The 18,252-nt window shown below is 39.1% G+C and overlaps 1 protein-coding gene across 1 annotated transcript; it reads right to left on the bottom strand.

The window, feature by feature from the left end:
- Positions 1–13,660: 13,660 nt before the first annotated feature.
- On the bottom strand, positions 13,661–14,621 carry LOC111145387 (olfactory receptor 6C75-like). The gene is given in 2 exon segments (XM_022500259.1): positions 13,661–13,895; positions 13,897–14,621. Coding segments are annotated over 2 exon segments (960 nt in total).
- Between the last annotated feature and the right edge of the window lie 3,631 nt (positions 14,622–18,252).

Below are 18,252 nucleotides of genomic sequence, written 5' to 3' on the forward strand. Positions count from 1 at the left end.
TATGCCCCCAACTTGGGAGCACCCAAATATATAAATCAATTAATAACAAACATAAACTCATTGATGTTAATACAATAATAATAGGGGACCTTAACACCCCATCTAAGCAGAAAACCAACAAGGAAACAATGGCTTGGAATGACACACTGGACCAGATGGACTTAACAGATATTTAGAGCATTTCATCCTAAAGCAACAGAAATACACATTCTTCGCAAGTACACATATAGCATTCTGTAGAAAAGATCACAACTGGGTTGAAAATCCACCCTCATCAAGTACAAAAAGATCAAGATCATACCACGCATATTTTCAGATTACAACCCTATGAAACTGGAAGTCACCCATAAGGAAAAATTTGGAAGTACCTCAAATACACGGAGGTTAACGAATATCCTACTGAAGAATGAATGAGTTCACTGGGAAATTAAAAAATAATTTTTAAAAATACATGGAATTAAATGAAAAATGAAAGCACAACATCCCCAAAAAATTTGGGATGCATCAAAAGATGTCTTAAGAGAGAAGTATATTGCAGTGCAGGCTTACCTCAAGAAGCAAGAAAAGTCTCAAATATACAACCTAACCTAATATCTAAAGGAGCTAGAAAAGGAAAAACAAGAAGAACAAGAACAACAACAACAACAAAGACTAAAGCCAGCAGAAGAATAGAAACAATAAAGAGTAGAGCAGAAATTCATGATGTAGAAACAAACAAACAAAAAACACCCCAGTAGAACAGGTTAACAAAACTAAGAGCTGGTTCTTCATAAGAATAAAATAGATAACCCACAGTAGACTTAACAAAAAGAAAGGAGAAAGGACCCAAATAGATAAAATCACAGACAGTAGAGAAGAGATCACAACCAACACCACAGAAAAACAAACCATCATAAGAGAATACTATGAAAAGCTATATGCTAATAAACTGGGAAATCTGGGAGAAATGGACAACTTCCTAGAAACTTAGAACTACCAAAACTGAAACAGGAAGAAATAGAAAATTTAAAAAGACCCATAACCACACAAGAAATTGAATCAGTAATCAAAAATCTCCCAACAAACCAAAGTCGTGGGCTTGTTGTCTTCCAGGGGAATTCTAGCAGATTTTTATATATTTTTTTATTTTTTATAAACATATATTTTTATCCCCAGGGGTAAGGGATGTGAATCACCAGTTTTACACACTTCACAGCACTCACCATAGCACATACCCTCCCCAATGTCCATAACCCCACCTCCTTTTCCCAACCCCCCTCCCACCAGCAACCCTCAGTTTTTTGTGAGATTAAAAGTCACTTATGGTTTGTCTCCCTCCCAATCCCATCTTGTTTCATTTATTCTTCTCCTACCTCCTTAACCCCCCATGTTGCATCTCCACTTCCTCATATCAGGGAGATCATATGATAGTTGTCTTTCTCTGATTGACTTATTCTGCTAAGCATGATACCCTCTAGTTCCATCCATGTCGTCGCAAATGGCAAGATTTCATTTCTTTTGATGGCTGCATAGTATTCCATTGTGTATATGTACCACATCTTCTTTATCCATTCGTCTGTTGATGGACATCTGGGTTCTTTCCATAGTTTGGCTATTGTAGACATTGCTGCTATAAACATTTGGGTGCACGTGCCCCTTCGGATCACTACGTTTGTATCTTTGGGGTAAATACCCAGCAGTGCAATTGCTGGGTCATAGGGTAGTTCTATTTTCAACATTTTGAGGAACCTCCATGCTGTTTTCCAGAGTGGTTGCACCAGCTTGCATTCCCACCAACAGTGTAGGAGGGTTCCCCTTTCTCCGCATCCTTGCCAGCATCTGTCATTTCCTGACTTGTTCATTTTAGCCATTCTGACTGGTGTGAGGTGGTATCTCATTGTGGTTTTGATTTGTATTTCCCTGATGCCGAGTGATGTGGAGCACTTTTTCATGTGTCTGTTCGCCATCTGGATGTCTTCTTTGCAGAAATGTCTGTTCAAGTCCTCTGCCCATTTCTTGATTGGATTATTTGTTCTTTGGGTGTTGAGTTTGCTAAGTTCTTTATAGATTTTGGACACTAGCCCTTTATCCGATATGTCATTTGCAAATATCTTCTCCCATTCTGTCAGTTGTCTTTTGGTTTTGTTAACTGTTTCTTTTGCTGTGCAAAAGCTTTTGATCTTGATAAAATCCCAATAGTTCATTTTTGCCCTTGCTTCCCTTGCCTTTGGCGATGTTCCTAGGAAGACGTTGCTGTGGCTGAGGTCGAAGAGGTTGCTACCTGTGTTCTCCTCAAGGATTTTGATGGATTCCTTTCTCACATTGAGGTCCTTCATCCATTTTGAATCTATTTTCGTGAGTGGTGTGAGGAAATGGTCCAATTTCATTTTTTTGCATGTGGCTGTCCAATTTTCACAACACCATTTATTGAAGAGGCTGTCTTTTTTCCATTGGACATTCTTTCCTGCTTTGTCAAAGATTAGTTGACCATAGAGTTGAGGGTCTATTTCTGGGCTCTCTATTCTGTTCCATTGACCTATGTGTCTGTTTTTGTGCCAGTACCATGCCTGTCTTGATGATGACAGTTTTGTAATAGAGCTTGAAGTCCAGAATTGTGATGCCACTGACTTTGGCTTTCTTTTTCAATATTGCTTTGGCTATTCGAGGTCTTTTCTGGTTCCATATAAATTTTAGGATTACTTGTTCCATTTCTTTGAAAAAAAAAAAAAAAAGGATGGTACTTTGATAGGAATTGCATTAAATGTGTAGATTGCTTTAGGTAGCATAGACATTTTCACAATATTTATTCTTCCAATCCAGGAGCATGGAACATTTTTCCATTTCTTTGTGTCTTCCTCAGTTTCTTTCATGAGTACTTTATAGTTTTCTGAGTATAGATTTTTTGCCTCTTTGGTTAGGTTTATTCCTAGGTATCTTATAGTTTTGGGTGCAATTGTAAATGGAATTGACTACTTAATTTCTCTTTCTTCTGTCTTGTCGTTGGTGTAGAGAAATGCAACTGATTTCTGGGCATTGATTTTATATCCTGACACTTTACTGAATTCCTGTACAAGTTCTAGCAGTTTTGGAGTGGAGTCTTTTGGGTTTTCCACATATAGTATCATATCATCTGCGAAGAGTGACAGTTTGACTTCTTCTTTGCCAATTTGGATGCCTTTAATTTCCTTTTTTTGTCTGATTGCTGAGGCTAGGATTTCTAGTACTATGTTGAATAGCAGTGGTGATAATGGACATCCCTGCCCTGTTCCTGACCTTAGCGGAAAAGCTTTCAGTTTTTCTCCATTGAGAATGATATTTGCAGTGGGTCTTTCATAGATGGCTTTGATAATATTGAGGTATGTGTCCTCTATCCCTGCACTTTGAAGAGTTTTGATCAGGAAGGGATGCTTTACTTTGTCAAATGCTTTTTCAGCATCTATTGAGAGTATCATATGGTTCTTGTTCTTTCTTTTATTAATGTGTTGTATCACATTGATTGATTTGTGGATGTTGAGCCAACCTTGCAGCCCTGGAATAAATCCCACTTGATCGTGGTGAATAATCCTTTTAATGTACTGTTGAATACTATTGGCTAGTATTTTGGTGAGAATTTTCGCATCTGTGTTCATCAAGGATATTGGTCTAGTTCTCTTTTTTGATGGGATCCTTGTCTGGTTTTGGGATCAAGGTGATGCTGGCCTCATAAAATGAGTTTGGAAGTTTTCCTTCCATTTCTATTTTGTGGAACAGTTTCAGGAGAATAGGAATTAGTTCTTCTTTAAATGTTTGGTAGAATTCCCCCGGGAAGCCGTCTGGCCCTGGGCTTTTGTTTGTTTGGAGATTTTTGATGACTGTTTCAATCTCCTTACTGGTTATGGGTCTGTTTAGGTTTTCTATTATTTCCTGGTTCAGTTGTGGTAGTTTATATGTCTCTAGGAATGCATCCATTTCTTCCAGATTGTCAAATTTGTTGGCGTAGAGTTGCTCATAGTATGTTCTTATAATTGTCTGTATTTCTTTGGTGTTAGTTGTGATCTCTCCTCTTTCATTCATGATTTTATTTATTTCGGTCCTTTGTCTTTTCTTTTTGATGAGTCTGGCCAGGGGTTTATCAATCTTATTAATTCTTTCATAGAACCAGCTCCTAGTTTCGTTGATTTGCTCTATTGTTTTTTTGGTTTCTATTTCATTGATTTCTGCTCTGATCTTTATGATTTCTCATCTCCTGCTGGGTTTAGGGTTTCTTTCTTGTTCTTTCTCCAGCTCCTTTAGGTGTAGGGTTAGGTTGTGTACCTGAGACCTTTCTTGTTTCTTGAGAAAGGCTTGTACCGCTATATATTTTCCTCTCAGGACTGCCTTTGTTGTGTCCCACAGATTTTGAACCATTGTGTTTTCATTATCATTTGTTTCCATGAATTTTTTCAATTCTTTAATTTCCTGGTTGACCCATTCATTCTTTAGAAGGATGCTGTTTAGTCTCCATGTATTTGGGTTCTTTCCAAATTTCGTCTTGTGATTGAGTTCTAGCTTCAGAGCATTGTGGTCTGAAAATATGCAGGGAATGATTCCAATCTTTTGATAACGGTTGAGACCTGATTTAGGGCCGAGGATGTGATCTATTCTGGAGAATGTTCCATGTGCACTAGAGAAGAATGTGTATTCTGTTGCTTTGGGATGAAATGTTCTGAATAGATCTATGATGTCCATCTGGTCCAGTGTGTCATTTAAGGCCTTGATTTCCTTGTTGATCTTTTGCTTGGATGATCTGTCCATTTCAGTGAGGGGAGTGTTAAAGTCCCCTACTATTATTGTATTATTGTCGATATGTTTCTTTGATTTTGTTATTAATTGGTTTATATAGTTGGCTGCTCCCACGTTAGGGGCATAGATATTTAAAATTGTTAGATCTTCTTGTTGGACAGATCCTTTGAGTATGATATAGTGTCCTTCCTCATCTCTTATTATAGTCTTTGGCTTAAAATCTAATTGATCTAAGGATTGCCACTCCTGCTTTCTTCTGATGTCCATTAGCATGGTAAATTGTTTTCCACCCCCTCACCTTAAATCTGGAGGTGTCTTCAGGTTTAAAATGAGTTTCTTGTAGGCAACATATAGATGTTTTTTCTTTTTTTTATCCATTCTGAGACCCTGTGTCTTTTGATTGGGGCATTTAGCCCATTAACATTCAGGGTAAGTATTGAGAGATATGAATTTAGTGCCATTTTATTGCCTGTAAGGTGACTGTTATTGTATATTATTTCTGATCTACTACTTTTAGGGTCTCTCTTTGCTTAGAGGACCCCTTTCAATATTTCCTGTAGAGCTGGTTTGGTGTTTGCAAATTCTTTCAGTTTTTGTTTGTCCTGGAAGCTTTTAATCTCTCCTTCTATTTTCAGTGATAACCTAGATGGATATAGTATTCTTGGCTGCATGTTTTTCTCATTTAGTGCTCTGAATATATCATGCCAGCTCTTTCTGGCCTGCCAGGTCTCTGTGGATAAGTCTGCTGCCAATCTAATATTTATACCATTGTATGTTACAGACTTCTTTTCCCGGGCTGCTTTCAGGATTTTCTTTTTGTCACTAAGACTTGTAAATTTTACTGTTAGGTGATGGGGTGTGGACCTATTCTTATTGATTTTGAGGGGGGTTCTCTGAACTTCCTGGATTTTGATGCTTGTTCCCTTTGCCATATTAGGGAAATTCTCTCTAATAATTGTCTCCAATATACCTTCTGCTCCCCTCTCTCTTTCTTCTTCTTCTGGAATCCCAATTATTCTAATGTTGTTTCGTCTTATGGTGTCACTTATCTCTCGAATTCTCCCCTCGTGGTCCAGTAGCTGTTTGTCCCTCTTTTGCTCAGCTTCTTTATATTCTGTCATTTGGTCTTCTATATCGCTAATTCTTTCTTCTGCCTCATTTATCCTAGCAGTGAGAGCCTCCACTTTTTATTGCACCTCATTAATAGCTTTTTTTATTTCAACTTGGTTATATTTTAGTTCTTTTATTTCTCCAGAAAGGGCTTTTATATCTCCTGAGAGGGTTTCTCTAATATCTTCCATGCCTTTTTCGAGGCCGTCTATAACCTTGAGAACCATCATTCTGAACTCTAGATCTGACATATTACCAATGTCTGTATTGATTAGGTCCCTAGCCTTTGGTACTACCTCTTGTTCTTTTTTTTGTGGTGAATTTTTCTGCCTTGTCATTTTGTCCAGATAAGAGTATATGAAGGAGCAAGTAAAATACTAAAAGGGTGGCAAAGACCCCAGGAAAATATGCTTTAACCAAATCAGAAGAGATCCCAAATCGTGGGGGGTGGGGGAAGGGGATAAAAAGAGGTTCAGAGAGAAAAAAAAAACAATTAAAAAAAAGAAAACAAATAGAGAAAAAATATAAAAAAGAAATATATATATATATTAGATAAACTCGTTAAAAACGTTAAAAAAAGAAAAGGGTAAAAGTTAAAAAAATTTTAGCAGAAGAGGAGAAAAAAATTGAAAAAGAAAAAAAATTAAATTAACTGCAAGACTAAAGAATCATGGGGAGAAAGCCATGAGTTCCGTGCTTTGCTTTCTCCTCCTCTGGAATTCCGCTACTCTCCTTGGTATTAAAACTGCATTCCTTGGTAGGTGAACCTGGTCCTGGCTGGATTTCTTGTTGATCTTCTGGAGGAGGGGCCTGTTGTAGTGATTCTCAAGTGTCTTTGCCCCAGGCAGAATTGACCCACCTTTACCAGGGGCCGGGCTGAGTAATCCGTTTGGGTTTGCTTTCGGGAGCTTTTGTTCCCTGAGTGCTTTCCGTAGAGTTCTGGAGGACGGGAATGAAAATGGCGAACTCCCAGTCTCCGTCCCGGAGGAGCTGAGAGCTCGGGGCCCCACTCCTCAGTGCACCCTCAGAGAATAGCGCCCAATTATTCCCGTCTCCCTGGCCCCCGGCCACGCTCCGAGCTGACCGAGCCTGTGACCGGTTCAAGGTAACCCCAAGCTGAGAGCTCACTTCTCGGCTCTGTCTCTGTAGCCGGCTTCCCCGTTCTAATACCTGCAAGCTCTGCGACACTCAGACAACCCTGATCCTTCTGTGACCCTGCGGGACCTGAGGCCATGCTGACCCCCCCATGGGCTTCACCCCGGTTTAGCCTCTGGAGCTATGTCCCTCAGCGGAACAGACTTTTAAAAGTCCTGATTTTGTGCTCCATTGCTCCGCCGCTTGCCGGGAGCTGGCCCCTCCCCCCGCAGTCTATCTTTCCATCGCTTTGGATTCACTTCTCCGCCAGTCCTACCTTTCAGAAAGTGGTTGATTTTCTGTTTCTAGAACTGCTGTTCTTCTCTTCAATCTCCCGTTGGATTTGTAGGTGTTTGCAATCTTTAGATAAGCTATCTAGCTGATCTCCTGCTACCTGAAGTAGTCTCAGCCTGCTACTTCTCCGCCATCTTGACTCCTCCCCCTCTAGCAGATTTTTAAACAAGAGTTAATACCTAGTCTTGTGAAGTTGTTCAAAAAAAAAAGAAAGAAAGAAAAGAAAGAAAGAAAAAGAAAAGAAATGGAATGAAAACTTCCAAACTCATTCTAAGAAGCCAGGGTTACCTTGATTCTAAAACCAGACAAAGGCCTCAGTAAAAGAAGAATTAAAGACCAAAATACCTGGTGAATATGGATACAAAAATTCTCAATACAATTCTAGCAAATTGGATTGAACAGTATATTAAAAGAATTATTTGCCAAGATCAAGTATGATATATTCCTGGGCTGCAAGGATGGTTGAATATTGCCAAATCAATAAATGTGATACACCATATTAATGAAAGAAAAGATAAGGCAAGATAGAGGCAGAAAAAGCATTTGAGGAATTCAGCATCCTTTCCTGATAAAAACCCTCAGCAAAGTAGGGATGGATGGAACATACTTCAACATCATAAAAGCTATATACAAAGACACATAGCCAATATCATTCTCAATTGTGAAACACAGGGCCTTTTCCAGACAGTCAGATATAAAAGAAGGATGTCCACTCTCACCATTACTATATAACATAGTACTGGAAGTCTTAGCATAAACAATCAGACAAGAAAAAGAAATAAAATACATGCAAACTGGCAAGGAAGAAGTCAACCTGTCACTTTACAGATGACAGGATACTCTATGTAGAAAATCTGAAAGACACCACCAAAAGTTTGCTAGAACTCATATATGAGTTCAGCAAAGTCACAGGATATAAAATCAATGTGCAGAAATCTCTGTTGAATTTCTATACACCAATAAGGAACCCGCAGAAAAAGAAACCAAGAAATCAATCCCTTTGCAAATGCACCAAAACCAATAAGATACCTAGGAATAAATCTAACTAAAGTAGTAAAAGATCTGTACTCTGAAAAATGTAACACACTTATGAAAGGAACTGAAGAGGATACAAACAAACGGAAAAGCACTTCATGCTCATGGATTGGAAGAACAAACATTGTCAAAATGTTTATACTACCCAGATAATCTACACATGAAATGCAATCCCCATCAAAATACCACCAGCATTTTTCAAAGAGCTAGAAAAATCAATCCTAAAAGTTGTATGGAGCCACAAAAGACCCTGAATAGCCAAATCAATTCTGGAAAGAAAAACAACTGGAGGCATCATGATTCTGGATTTCAAGCTATATTGTACACCTGTAGTCATCAAGACAGTATGTTATTGGCACAAAAAAGGCATATAGACCAATGGAACAGATAGAGAACCCAGAAATGGACCCACAACTACGTGGTCAACTAATCTATGACAAAGCGGGAAAGAATATCCAATGGTAAAAAGGCAATATCTTCAACAAATGGGTTGTGAAAACTAGGTGACAACATGCAGAAGAATGAAGCTGGACCACTTTCTTACACCATACACAAAAATAAATTCAATATAGATGAAAGACCTTGATGTGAGAAGGGAAACCATAAAAATCCTGGAGGAGAATACAGTCCATAAGCTCTTCGACATTGACTGGAGGAACTCCTTATTAGGTATGTCTCCTGAGGGGAGTGAAACAAAAGCAAAAATAAACTATTGGGACTACATCAAAGTAAAAATCTTCAGGTACAGAAAGAGAAATAGAGAAAACATTTTCTTAACCAGAGAGTAAATTGATGGTCACCAAGGAGGAGGTAGTTGGGGGAATGGTTTAAATAGGTGATGGAGATAAAGGAATGCACTTATGAGGAGCACTGGGCATTGTATTTAATTTTAAATCAGTAAATTGTACACCTGAAACTAATCACACTGTATGTTAAGTAACTAGAATTTAAATAAAATCTTACCAAAAAAATCCTGTGTGTCATTGATGAAGAACTAAAGGCTACAGATATTCTAAGGTGTGGAACACCTTGGGCAACCACTAAAAGGAGTAGATAGGTAGGTAAGTAGGTAGGTAGAATAAAATCTTTTTTTTTAAAGAAACTATATTTTCAAATGACATACCTGATAAAGAGTTAATATCTAAAATTTATAAAGAACTTATAAAACACAACATCCAGAAAATGAATAATCCAATTAAAAAATGGGCCAAAGATATGATAAACCATTTTCCAGAGATTACATACAAATGGCCAACAGATAGAGGAAAAGATGCTCAATATCACTCATCAGTAGGGAAGTACAAATCAAAACTACAGTGAGATACCAACTCACCCCTCTCAGAATGGCTAACAGCAACAGTACAAGAAACATCAATGTCAATGAGGATGTGGAGAAAGGGGAACGCTCTTCCACTCTTGGTGGGAATGTAAACTGCTGAAGCCTCTCTAGGAAACAGTATGGAGATTCCTCAGAAAGTTAGAAATAGAGCTACCCTATGACTTGGCAATTGCACTAAGAATTCAAGGAAAGGATACAAAAATACAATGCAAAGGGATACATACACCCCAATATGTATAGCTGTATTATCTACAATAGTCAAGTTATGGAAAGAGCCCAAATATTTATTGACTGCTAAATGGATAAAGAGGATATGGCATATATGTGCAATGGAATATTACTCATCCATCAAAAAGAGTGAAATCTTGCCATTTGCAAGATGTGGATGGAGCTAAGGGTATTATGCTAAGTAAAATGTCCATCAGAGAAAGACAAATACCATGGGATTTCACTCATATGTGAAATTTAAGAAACAAAATGGAGCATAGGGAAATAAAAGAGAGAGAGAGAGTAAAACCAAGAAACAGACTTTTAACTATAGAAAACAAACTGATGGTTACCAGGGGGCAGGGGGTTGTGGCTGGAGGGATGAGTAAAATAAGGGATGGGGATTAAAGGATGCAGTTGTCATGATGAATTCTGGATGTTGTTTGTAAGTGTTGAATCACTTGTATACCTTGTAAACCAAATTGTATACCTGAAACTAATATTACACTGTGCATTAACTAACTGATATTTAAATAAAAACTTAAAGAAAGTGGAAAAAATAGGCAGAGAACTGAATAGACATCTTTCTAAAGAAGACATACAAATGGCCAACAGGTACGTGAAAAGATGCTCATCATCACTAATGAAAATGCATGCGTCCTTAAAGGAAAAATACAAGTAAGACCACAATGAGATATCACTTCACACTTCTTTGGATGGCTATTACCAAAATAACCCTCAGAACATTAAAAAGTGTTAGCAAGGATATGGACAAAAACAAACCCTTGCACATTACTGATGAAAATGTAAATGGGTCTGGCCAATCTGGTAAACAATGTAGTGTTTCCTGATACATTTCATAATAGAATCATTTTTTGATCCAGGAATCCCACCTATGGGTATATATCCAAAGGAATTGAAATATGTTTCTCAAAGAGATACCTGTACTCCCATGTTCACTGCAGCAGGTTTCACAATCACTATGATGTAGAAATAACCTGAAAGTCCACGTAAAGAAGAATGGATAAATAAAATGTGGCATATACACATAATGAAATATCACTCAGTCTTTACAAAAAAGAAGACCCTGCCACTTGCAACCACATGGATATACATGGAGGATATTATTCTAAGGAAAAAGGCTGGCAAGAGAAAGACAAACATTGCATGATCTCACTTATATGTGTAATCTAAACAAATACGTGAAGCAGAGTATAGAATTGTGGGTATCAGGGGCTAAGGGAGAATGAAATAAGGAGGTATTGATCAACTTTCAGTGATACATAATAAGTTCTGGAGTTCTGTGTAGCATAGGGCCTGTGATTAGCGATAGTTTATTGCCTACTTAAAATTTTGCCAGGAGGGAATATCTTAAATTAAGTGCATTTGCCTACCATGTAATGACAAAAAAATCAACAAAACTAGCTAGGAAGAAATTTTTGGAGGTGGCAGATAGGTATGGTAATGGTGATGATGATGGTTTCAAGAGGGTATACATATCTCTGAGCACATCAGGTTCTATACTTCAAATATCTACAGCTTTTTGTATGACCATCATTAATTAAGTGGTTTAATTTTTATGATTGTATGTATCTTCAACACAGAATTAGTTCAGGGGATTTGTCTCAATAAAACATTTTATAGGACCACAATCTAGTGCATTAATCTCCAAGTTAGGATTTGGGTTTGTCCTTCACTGAATATGATCTATGGTTGGTAATGACCATCCCGGACTTATAGACTAAGTTTTAGATTCCTGTTATTCATTTTTGTGTTTGTCAAGTTCACTCTTCAATCATAGTCTATCTCAAAGTAACATAAAGTGAATTTATCGAGTTTATGTGTAATAAATTATTATTAAATGCTGACTAACACCTTGGGAAGGCTCACATTCTTTTCATTACTTTGACCACGATTCTTTGATTTATTCTGTACATTCCTGAACTTTGACCACTTCACAACACTCCTCCATAATTCAACTCTCAGGGTGGACAATTATTTCCATGTTCATGCAGCATCTTGTGGCTGTGTGTATGAGTATTGTCAAGTGGATTCTAGAAATTATATGGCTCAGTGTCCATATTTTATGGAGAAGGTGACTTATGTGTTTTTGGAAGTTGACCAGTTAGTTGATGGCAGCACCAGGCTTGTTCAATAAAGCACCAGGCTTGTTCAGTGCAAATGATTCAGAGTCTACTCTGGTCCATTTACATTCCATTCCCACTGCCACTCCCCTAAACCATCACTCTCGTTCTTCCAATTCCTGTAACACTATCTATACACTTTCCTACTCTGATCTTGGCTTTTGCAAACCCTTTTTTATACAATGGATAACAGCCAATCATCTGAGATTTTTTTAGGACATGTTTGATATTTCCTTACTATCAATCAGATAAATTCTGACCATGGTAATAGGACCATGCAGGCCAAATAGTATCTAATCTTGGTATACAATGTGTTTCATAAAATATATATGAGATTATCTAACCTCAGGGTTTGGTTAAAGAAAAACAAAATAAAAAATTGTCTTAATCATTTTAGAGATGTTTCTTTTGAAGAATAAATAGATACATTCTAGCTGTCAAATAGTTGGAAAAAGCACAAGTTATAAGGATTGAGATAATGGAAATGTTAGTTTTAAAATAGATGATCAGGGTGCCTGGGTGGCTCAGTGGGTTAAGCCTCTGCCTTTGGCTCAGGTCATGATCTCAGGATCTTGTGATTGAGCCATAAATTGGGCTCTCTGCTCAGTGGGAAGCCTGCTTCCCCCTCTGTCTCTGCCTGCTGCTCTGCCTACTTATGCTCTCTCTCTCTGTCCAATAAGTAAATAAAATCTTTTTTGAAAAAAAGCTTAAAAAAATAGATTATCAATCAGAAGGTAACCTCATAGTTGACAACACACTTCAGTGAAGGAAAAGTTTTAATTCATTTGTTTTCATTAGTAACATGAAGCAGATAAACCACTTGAATCTTTGGAAGAAATTATAGAAGTATGAAATAAGTGCTCCCTTCCACCGATATACACAAGCATCTGTAGTAACAGCTTTAGGATAGGAACCAATCATAAATATGCATAATGCATCTGAGAGGCTGGAGCTAGAGTAAATAATTTAGGAGGTAGGAGCTGGTCAGCCATGGCATGGTGCAATCATTCTCTCTCTTTAGATAATGGTCTAAGCCTGAGAACAATTCTGTTTCCCTCCAGCATGGGACTGACACATGCATATGTAGCTAAGCTAAGGGCCAAGAACAGGGTTTCAGAGCACACCTGAGGCAAACCATACATATTCCAAGATGAAGGGTACTATGACCATTATTTCCTTAGGCTACGCATGAAGGGAATGTGGACCAAAGTATTGGTAATATTCCCATCATTTCCTTCATAACCAGAAAGTAATAGACAACCTTCTATTGTTTTAATTATCTAAATGCCTTTTGGTTAATCATCAATCCATTGTGCCATGATTATGGCTAGAGAGAAGTGAAATAAAAAGTGCATAATTACTAAATTTTGGAAATTTCAAATACATCTTTATATCTGAGGGAAGAAAAAATTCAGCAAAAGATATTTCAATTAATCAATTGTCATCGAATTGTGGTATATTTAGGGAGAAGATAGTATGTGCATCAAGGTAAAATGTGACCTTGCAAAAACAGATTTCCATTCTTTTTTTAGGGATGAGCAAGAAGAAGTGAGATCAGCCAGAGACCCTGTACCAGAACTGTGTGGACTGCTACATTGGTCAGAATTGAGGACACAGGGTTCTCTAAGGTCCTCTAGTCAAAGGCCATCTGATTTTTTTATCTTGATATTTTCATTCTGTGCATCATCTTCCTCAGAGCCTGGTGGACCTGCTTGTTCCACAGAGTGTAGATAACAGGGTTGAGCAGTGGGGTCACCACCGTGTTCACAAGGGCAGCCTCCCTGTTGGATTCCAGCCTTTTTGTTTGCTTTGGTTTCACATATATAGACACACAGCTGCCATACATCAGTGAGAGAACTATGAGGTGAGATGAGCAGGTGGAGAAAGCTTTTTTTCTCTTTGGCTGATGGGAGTTGTATGATTGTGACTACTATGTTGCTGTATGAAATGATGGTTATGAAAAGAGATGTCAAAAGGATAACCAAAGCGACAACAAAGGCCAGCATTTCAGTAGATCTGGTGTCAGAGCAGGAGAGATGAATCAGGGGGGCAAGGTCACAGAAAAAATGAGGAATGATATGGGGACCACAGAAGGATAACTGGAAAACTTTCACTACCAACCCAATGATGAGAGGGAAGGCCAAAGCGAAGCAGGCAGTGACCAGAAGGAAGCAAGTCTTCAGGTTCATGATGATTGGGTAATGCAGAGGCTTGCAAATGGCCACATACCGATCCAGAGACATTACCACTATGAGGAGAGAACCTGTTGATCCCAGAAATACAAAGACAAAGGCTTGTATGAAACAGACAGGAAAGGAAATGGTTTGCCTACCTGAGAGAAAGATAACCAGCAACTTAGGAATAACAGTACTTGTAAAACAACACTCCAAGAAGGAGAAAATTCTGAGGAAAAAGTACATAGGTGTGTGGAGCCTGGAGTCAGCACAGGTAATGGTGACTATGACAGCATTGCCTGCAATGGACGCCAGGTATGCCAACAGGTGCACCAGGAAGAGGACCTTTCCCAGGTGTTGGATGGCAGGAAACCCCTCCAAGGTGAATTCTTGGACAGTTGTCCCATTCCCCATTTCCATGGGCATCTCTTTCCACATCATCATCACTGCTGGTCTAACCTATTATAAAGACATCAGGGAGCACAAGGATTTTAGAAGAGCATTATTAAGTTATTTGAGTATCCAAGAAGGTGGCTAGGCTGTTAGCCAATGAATATGATAGAATCTACATGTTCATGTTCTTGTGAGACTTAAGATAAATCATGTAACTCACTTGGCATATGGTGCCAATGTTTTTTATGTGTTCCTCAAATTCTAAGTGTAGTATTATGATCACTAGTATTATACCTAGAGTTTAAGTAGGCAGAGTTATTAACATTTTTGTATTATACATCTTATTCTTTTTATAACATTAATTTGTAAGTAAACATTACAATAATGTTAGTAATATTCCCTTCGACCATCCCTTTTAAAATCTGCAACACATTCTATGGTCCATCATCATCTGTTGAGAACTTACATTTTTTCTCTGCTCATCACTGAAATTCAGTATTTCTACTACTCCCCATAATAATCATAAGTCCCTTCTTCTAAAAGCAGAAACTAAGGCTTAGAAAGCTCTAGGGATCTTAGATTACATAGCTGGGACTTTAGCCAGAATGCCCAAATTTGAAGTAACTGCAGTTTCCAAATACAGTGACAAAATACTTTAAAACAGGAACAAATGTATTCTTGACGCCCTCTCAACCTTAAGTGAAAGATTAGTTTTATTTATCTTAATTGTTCCTCTCCTCAGACAATAGCACTGATGTGTGACAGACCTGTGGAATGATAAGGGGCTTAGAGAGGATCTACTTTAGAACAAGCATCCTATAGAAGGGGCTGGAGACCAGAGATATTAGGGGGTGCTCAACAGTACAAGGTAAGTTGTAAATCTAGGATTTACCACCCACCTTCACATGGTTCACGCTGGCCTGTGACAGAAGAGGGTATGATAGTAGTTCATAGGATTAACCCACTTATGAGGATGTGCTGGGCACCTGACACTCATGCACTCACTCTCACATCCAAGCTCAGTGAACATTCTTTCTTCAGTCCTCTCCATCAGTAACTTCTCTCAGGATGGTGTTTGGCTCCTGCATATTAACACTGTGCTGAAGGTTGGCAGTGAGGAATGTGTCCTTCTCGGTAAACCACCGTGGGCCTGGTGTTCTGAGGGCAGCTCATGGAACTGAAGGACTCACCCCTGAGTGAACAGCCTGAAGAGTCTCTCCTTCTGTTCCTGTTGACCCCTGTTAAGTCCACCAAGTCACCAGGATGCTTGAGGCCAGGCACTCAGTCAAGAGTCACCATATGGAGGGCAGGGCTTCCTTCCTTCACAGCTATTGTCTTCTAATAAATCAAAAGCTTGCTGTGGGCTGAGGGGAAAGGGAAGAGAAGGAAACTCCTTCCTTACAGCCTGTGGCCCTGGGCTGGGGCAGGGGTGGGGAGGAGGGGCTGGGGTGGAGGGGGTGTAAATATGCATCCCGTGCTGCCAGTGTTCTGGCTGCCAGTGCCCTGTTTCCAAAGTGAAACAAGGCTATGTAGCACCCTGGACCTTGAAACCCTAGAAAGGAGCAGAAGGACTAAAACAACCACATTTCACTGCTCCTAATTCTGGACTAGAGCTGGATTCCTAGACTACTTAGGGTTCTCATGAAAGGTCTGGCTCTGCCTTCCCGACTGGTAGCCCACCTAACATGCAATACTGCTGTCACCTCCTATTGCAATTAATGGGAGCACACAGCTTCTTACTGGTTTACCCCGGGTGCTGCTGAGACAAGGATCCTTCTGCAGCAGTGCTCCATGTCGTGGGCACACCTGCTCCAAACACCTTCTCTTGCATATGCCCTTCCATCATATGTTCACCTTTCCATGTGGAGAAGCATCCTTATTTTACTGCATCAACAGTGAAGTGATGCTGACACACAAGTCTTAGGCTCTGTGATAGTTTTTACCACAAGACTGTTTGGTCACCACGCAGGATGGACCCAGCCAGTGAGCAGAAAGTGTGGTCCTCCAGGCCTTATTAGATGCTGAAGAGACAGGGGCAGAAAGTAAAGTCACAGCTGGTGTCTTAGGGGCAGCTAATTGGTAACTGTTGAGAACGAGAATTACTGATGCAACCTTTGTATTTATCGTCCCTTGTGTGTGGCGACGCTGACTCCCACATGTCCACACTGTTCTCTGCCAAGATTTTTCAAGGAAATTATATGACAATTTCTCAAGGGTTTTTAAAGTCCCAAGTTGAATATTCATCCTGATTTTACTAAAAGTCCAGACTACAATTTCTACAGGTGATGTATACACTGAGACCAGAGCATAGTTGTTAAAATAACATATTTTATGGTAAGAAACAATGGGATCACACTCTGGCTTTCATGAGGCTTTTAGAAAGATACTGGAGAAGTCCTCCTTTTTATTAACAAATTCATCTTGCTTTCACTGACATTATAATTCTTTTCATTGCATATTTTCATCTGAAGAATATGTTCATTGTGCTCCCCAGTCTTTTTGAAAAAGGAAAGCACACACTTTTTCCTCTTCAGGGAAGAAGGGGTATGGCATGGTAGGTGGTTTCTGTAACATCTGTAACCAGTCAGATCCCTCACTCTTGAAAAGTTTCTGGGATGTGGCTCCCCAGATCTTTCTAGATGCAGAAAGGAAGAGATGTGAGCCTGAGGGTGGAGAAGCTGTACCCATAGCAACCACTGGGTTGGAGGTTGCTTCTCCTCCTGGGTTTGTCAGCTAGGCATTGGTGGCAAGAGTGACCCATTTTTCTATGGCCTCTGGATTCCCATCCAGAGCCTGAGAAGGGGACTAAACTCTTGTATTTGCTGGAGATCACGGGGTATATGGTAGCTGGAAATTTGTTATGCCTGAATCCGCCTTCATCATTACTGATCTTACAAGGTCAAAGCAAATATAATAGAAACTTTCATGAGTATTCATATGGGTTCCACCTTCCCACAAGTATACAAAATCACTTTTAGAACATCTGTCCATCTTACACACCCTGTTCTCAGTTCATGGAAAACTTGGACCTCATGGTTATTTTCTCAGTTGGAGGTGAGGGAAAATAAAGAATAATGGGAGAAGAATTACAGAAGCTAGAGCCATGTGAGACTATACATTTTCATGCTCAGATCAAGGCTCATTTTCAGGGGGTTTTAATATTATTCAGTGCCAGCTTCATGGTGCAGAAATACCTATCATACCTGAGCGATTCCCAACCCAATATGATGGTGGGAATGTTGGAGGAAAGGATCTGGGTTTGATGGGAAGTTTTAAAAAGTGGACACTCTAAGAAATGGGTTGAATTAACTCTACATTGTATCTAGCATAAGGGGTGGTGAGCTGATACCAAGAAATATTTCTAATTGTCCTTGGTCTACTTTCTCTTTTCTGGATAGTGCCTTTTTTTTTTAAATTTATTTTCAGCGTAATAGTATTCATTGTTTTTGCACCACACCCAGTGCTCCATGCAATCCGTGCCCTCTCCAATACCCACCACCTGGTTCCCCCAACCTCCCATCCCCTGCCCCTTCAAAACCCTCAGATTGGTAGTACCTTTTGGCTCTCCAGTACACTCTATATCTTTATGTTTTTTAAAGGATACCTTGAGATCTCTTTTATAAAGGACATTTCAAGCATTCCATGTGCTTTGAATGTGTAAGTATACAGTTTTAGTTAGGGA

Source organism: Enhydra lutris, unplaced genomic scaffold (genome assembly GCF_002288905.1).
Source record: "Enhydra lutris kenyoni isolate GAN:26980312 unplaced genomic scaffold, ASM228890v2 scaffoldscaffold12, whole genome shotgun sequence".
Taxonomy (NCBI): Eukaryota; Metazoa; Chordata; class Mammalia; order Carnivora; family Mustelidae; genus Enhydra; species Enhydra lutris.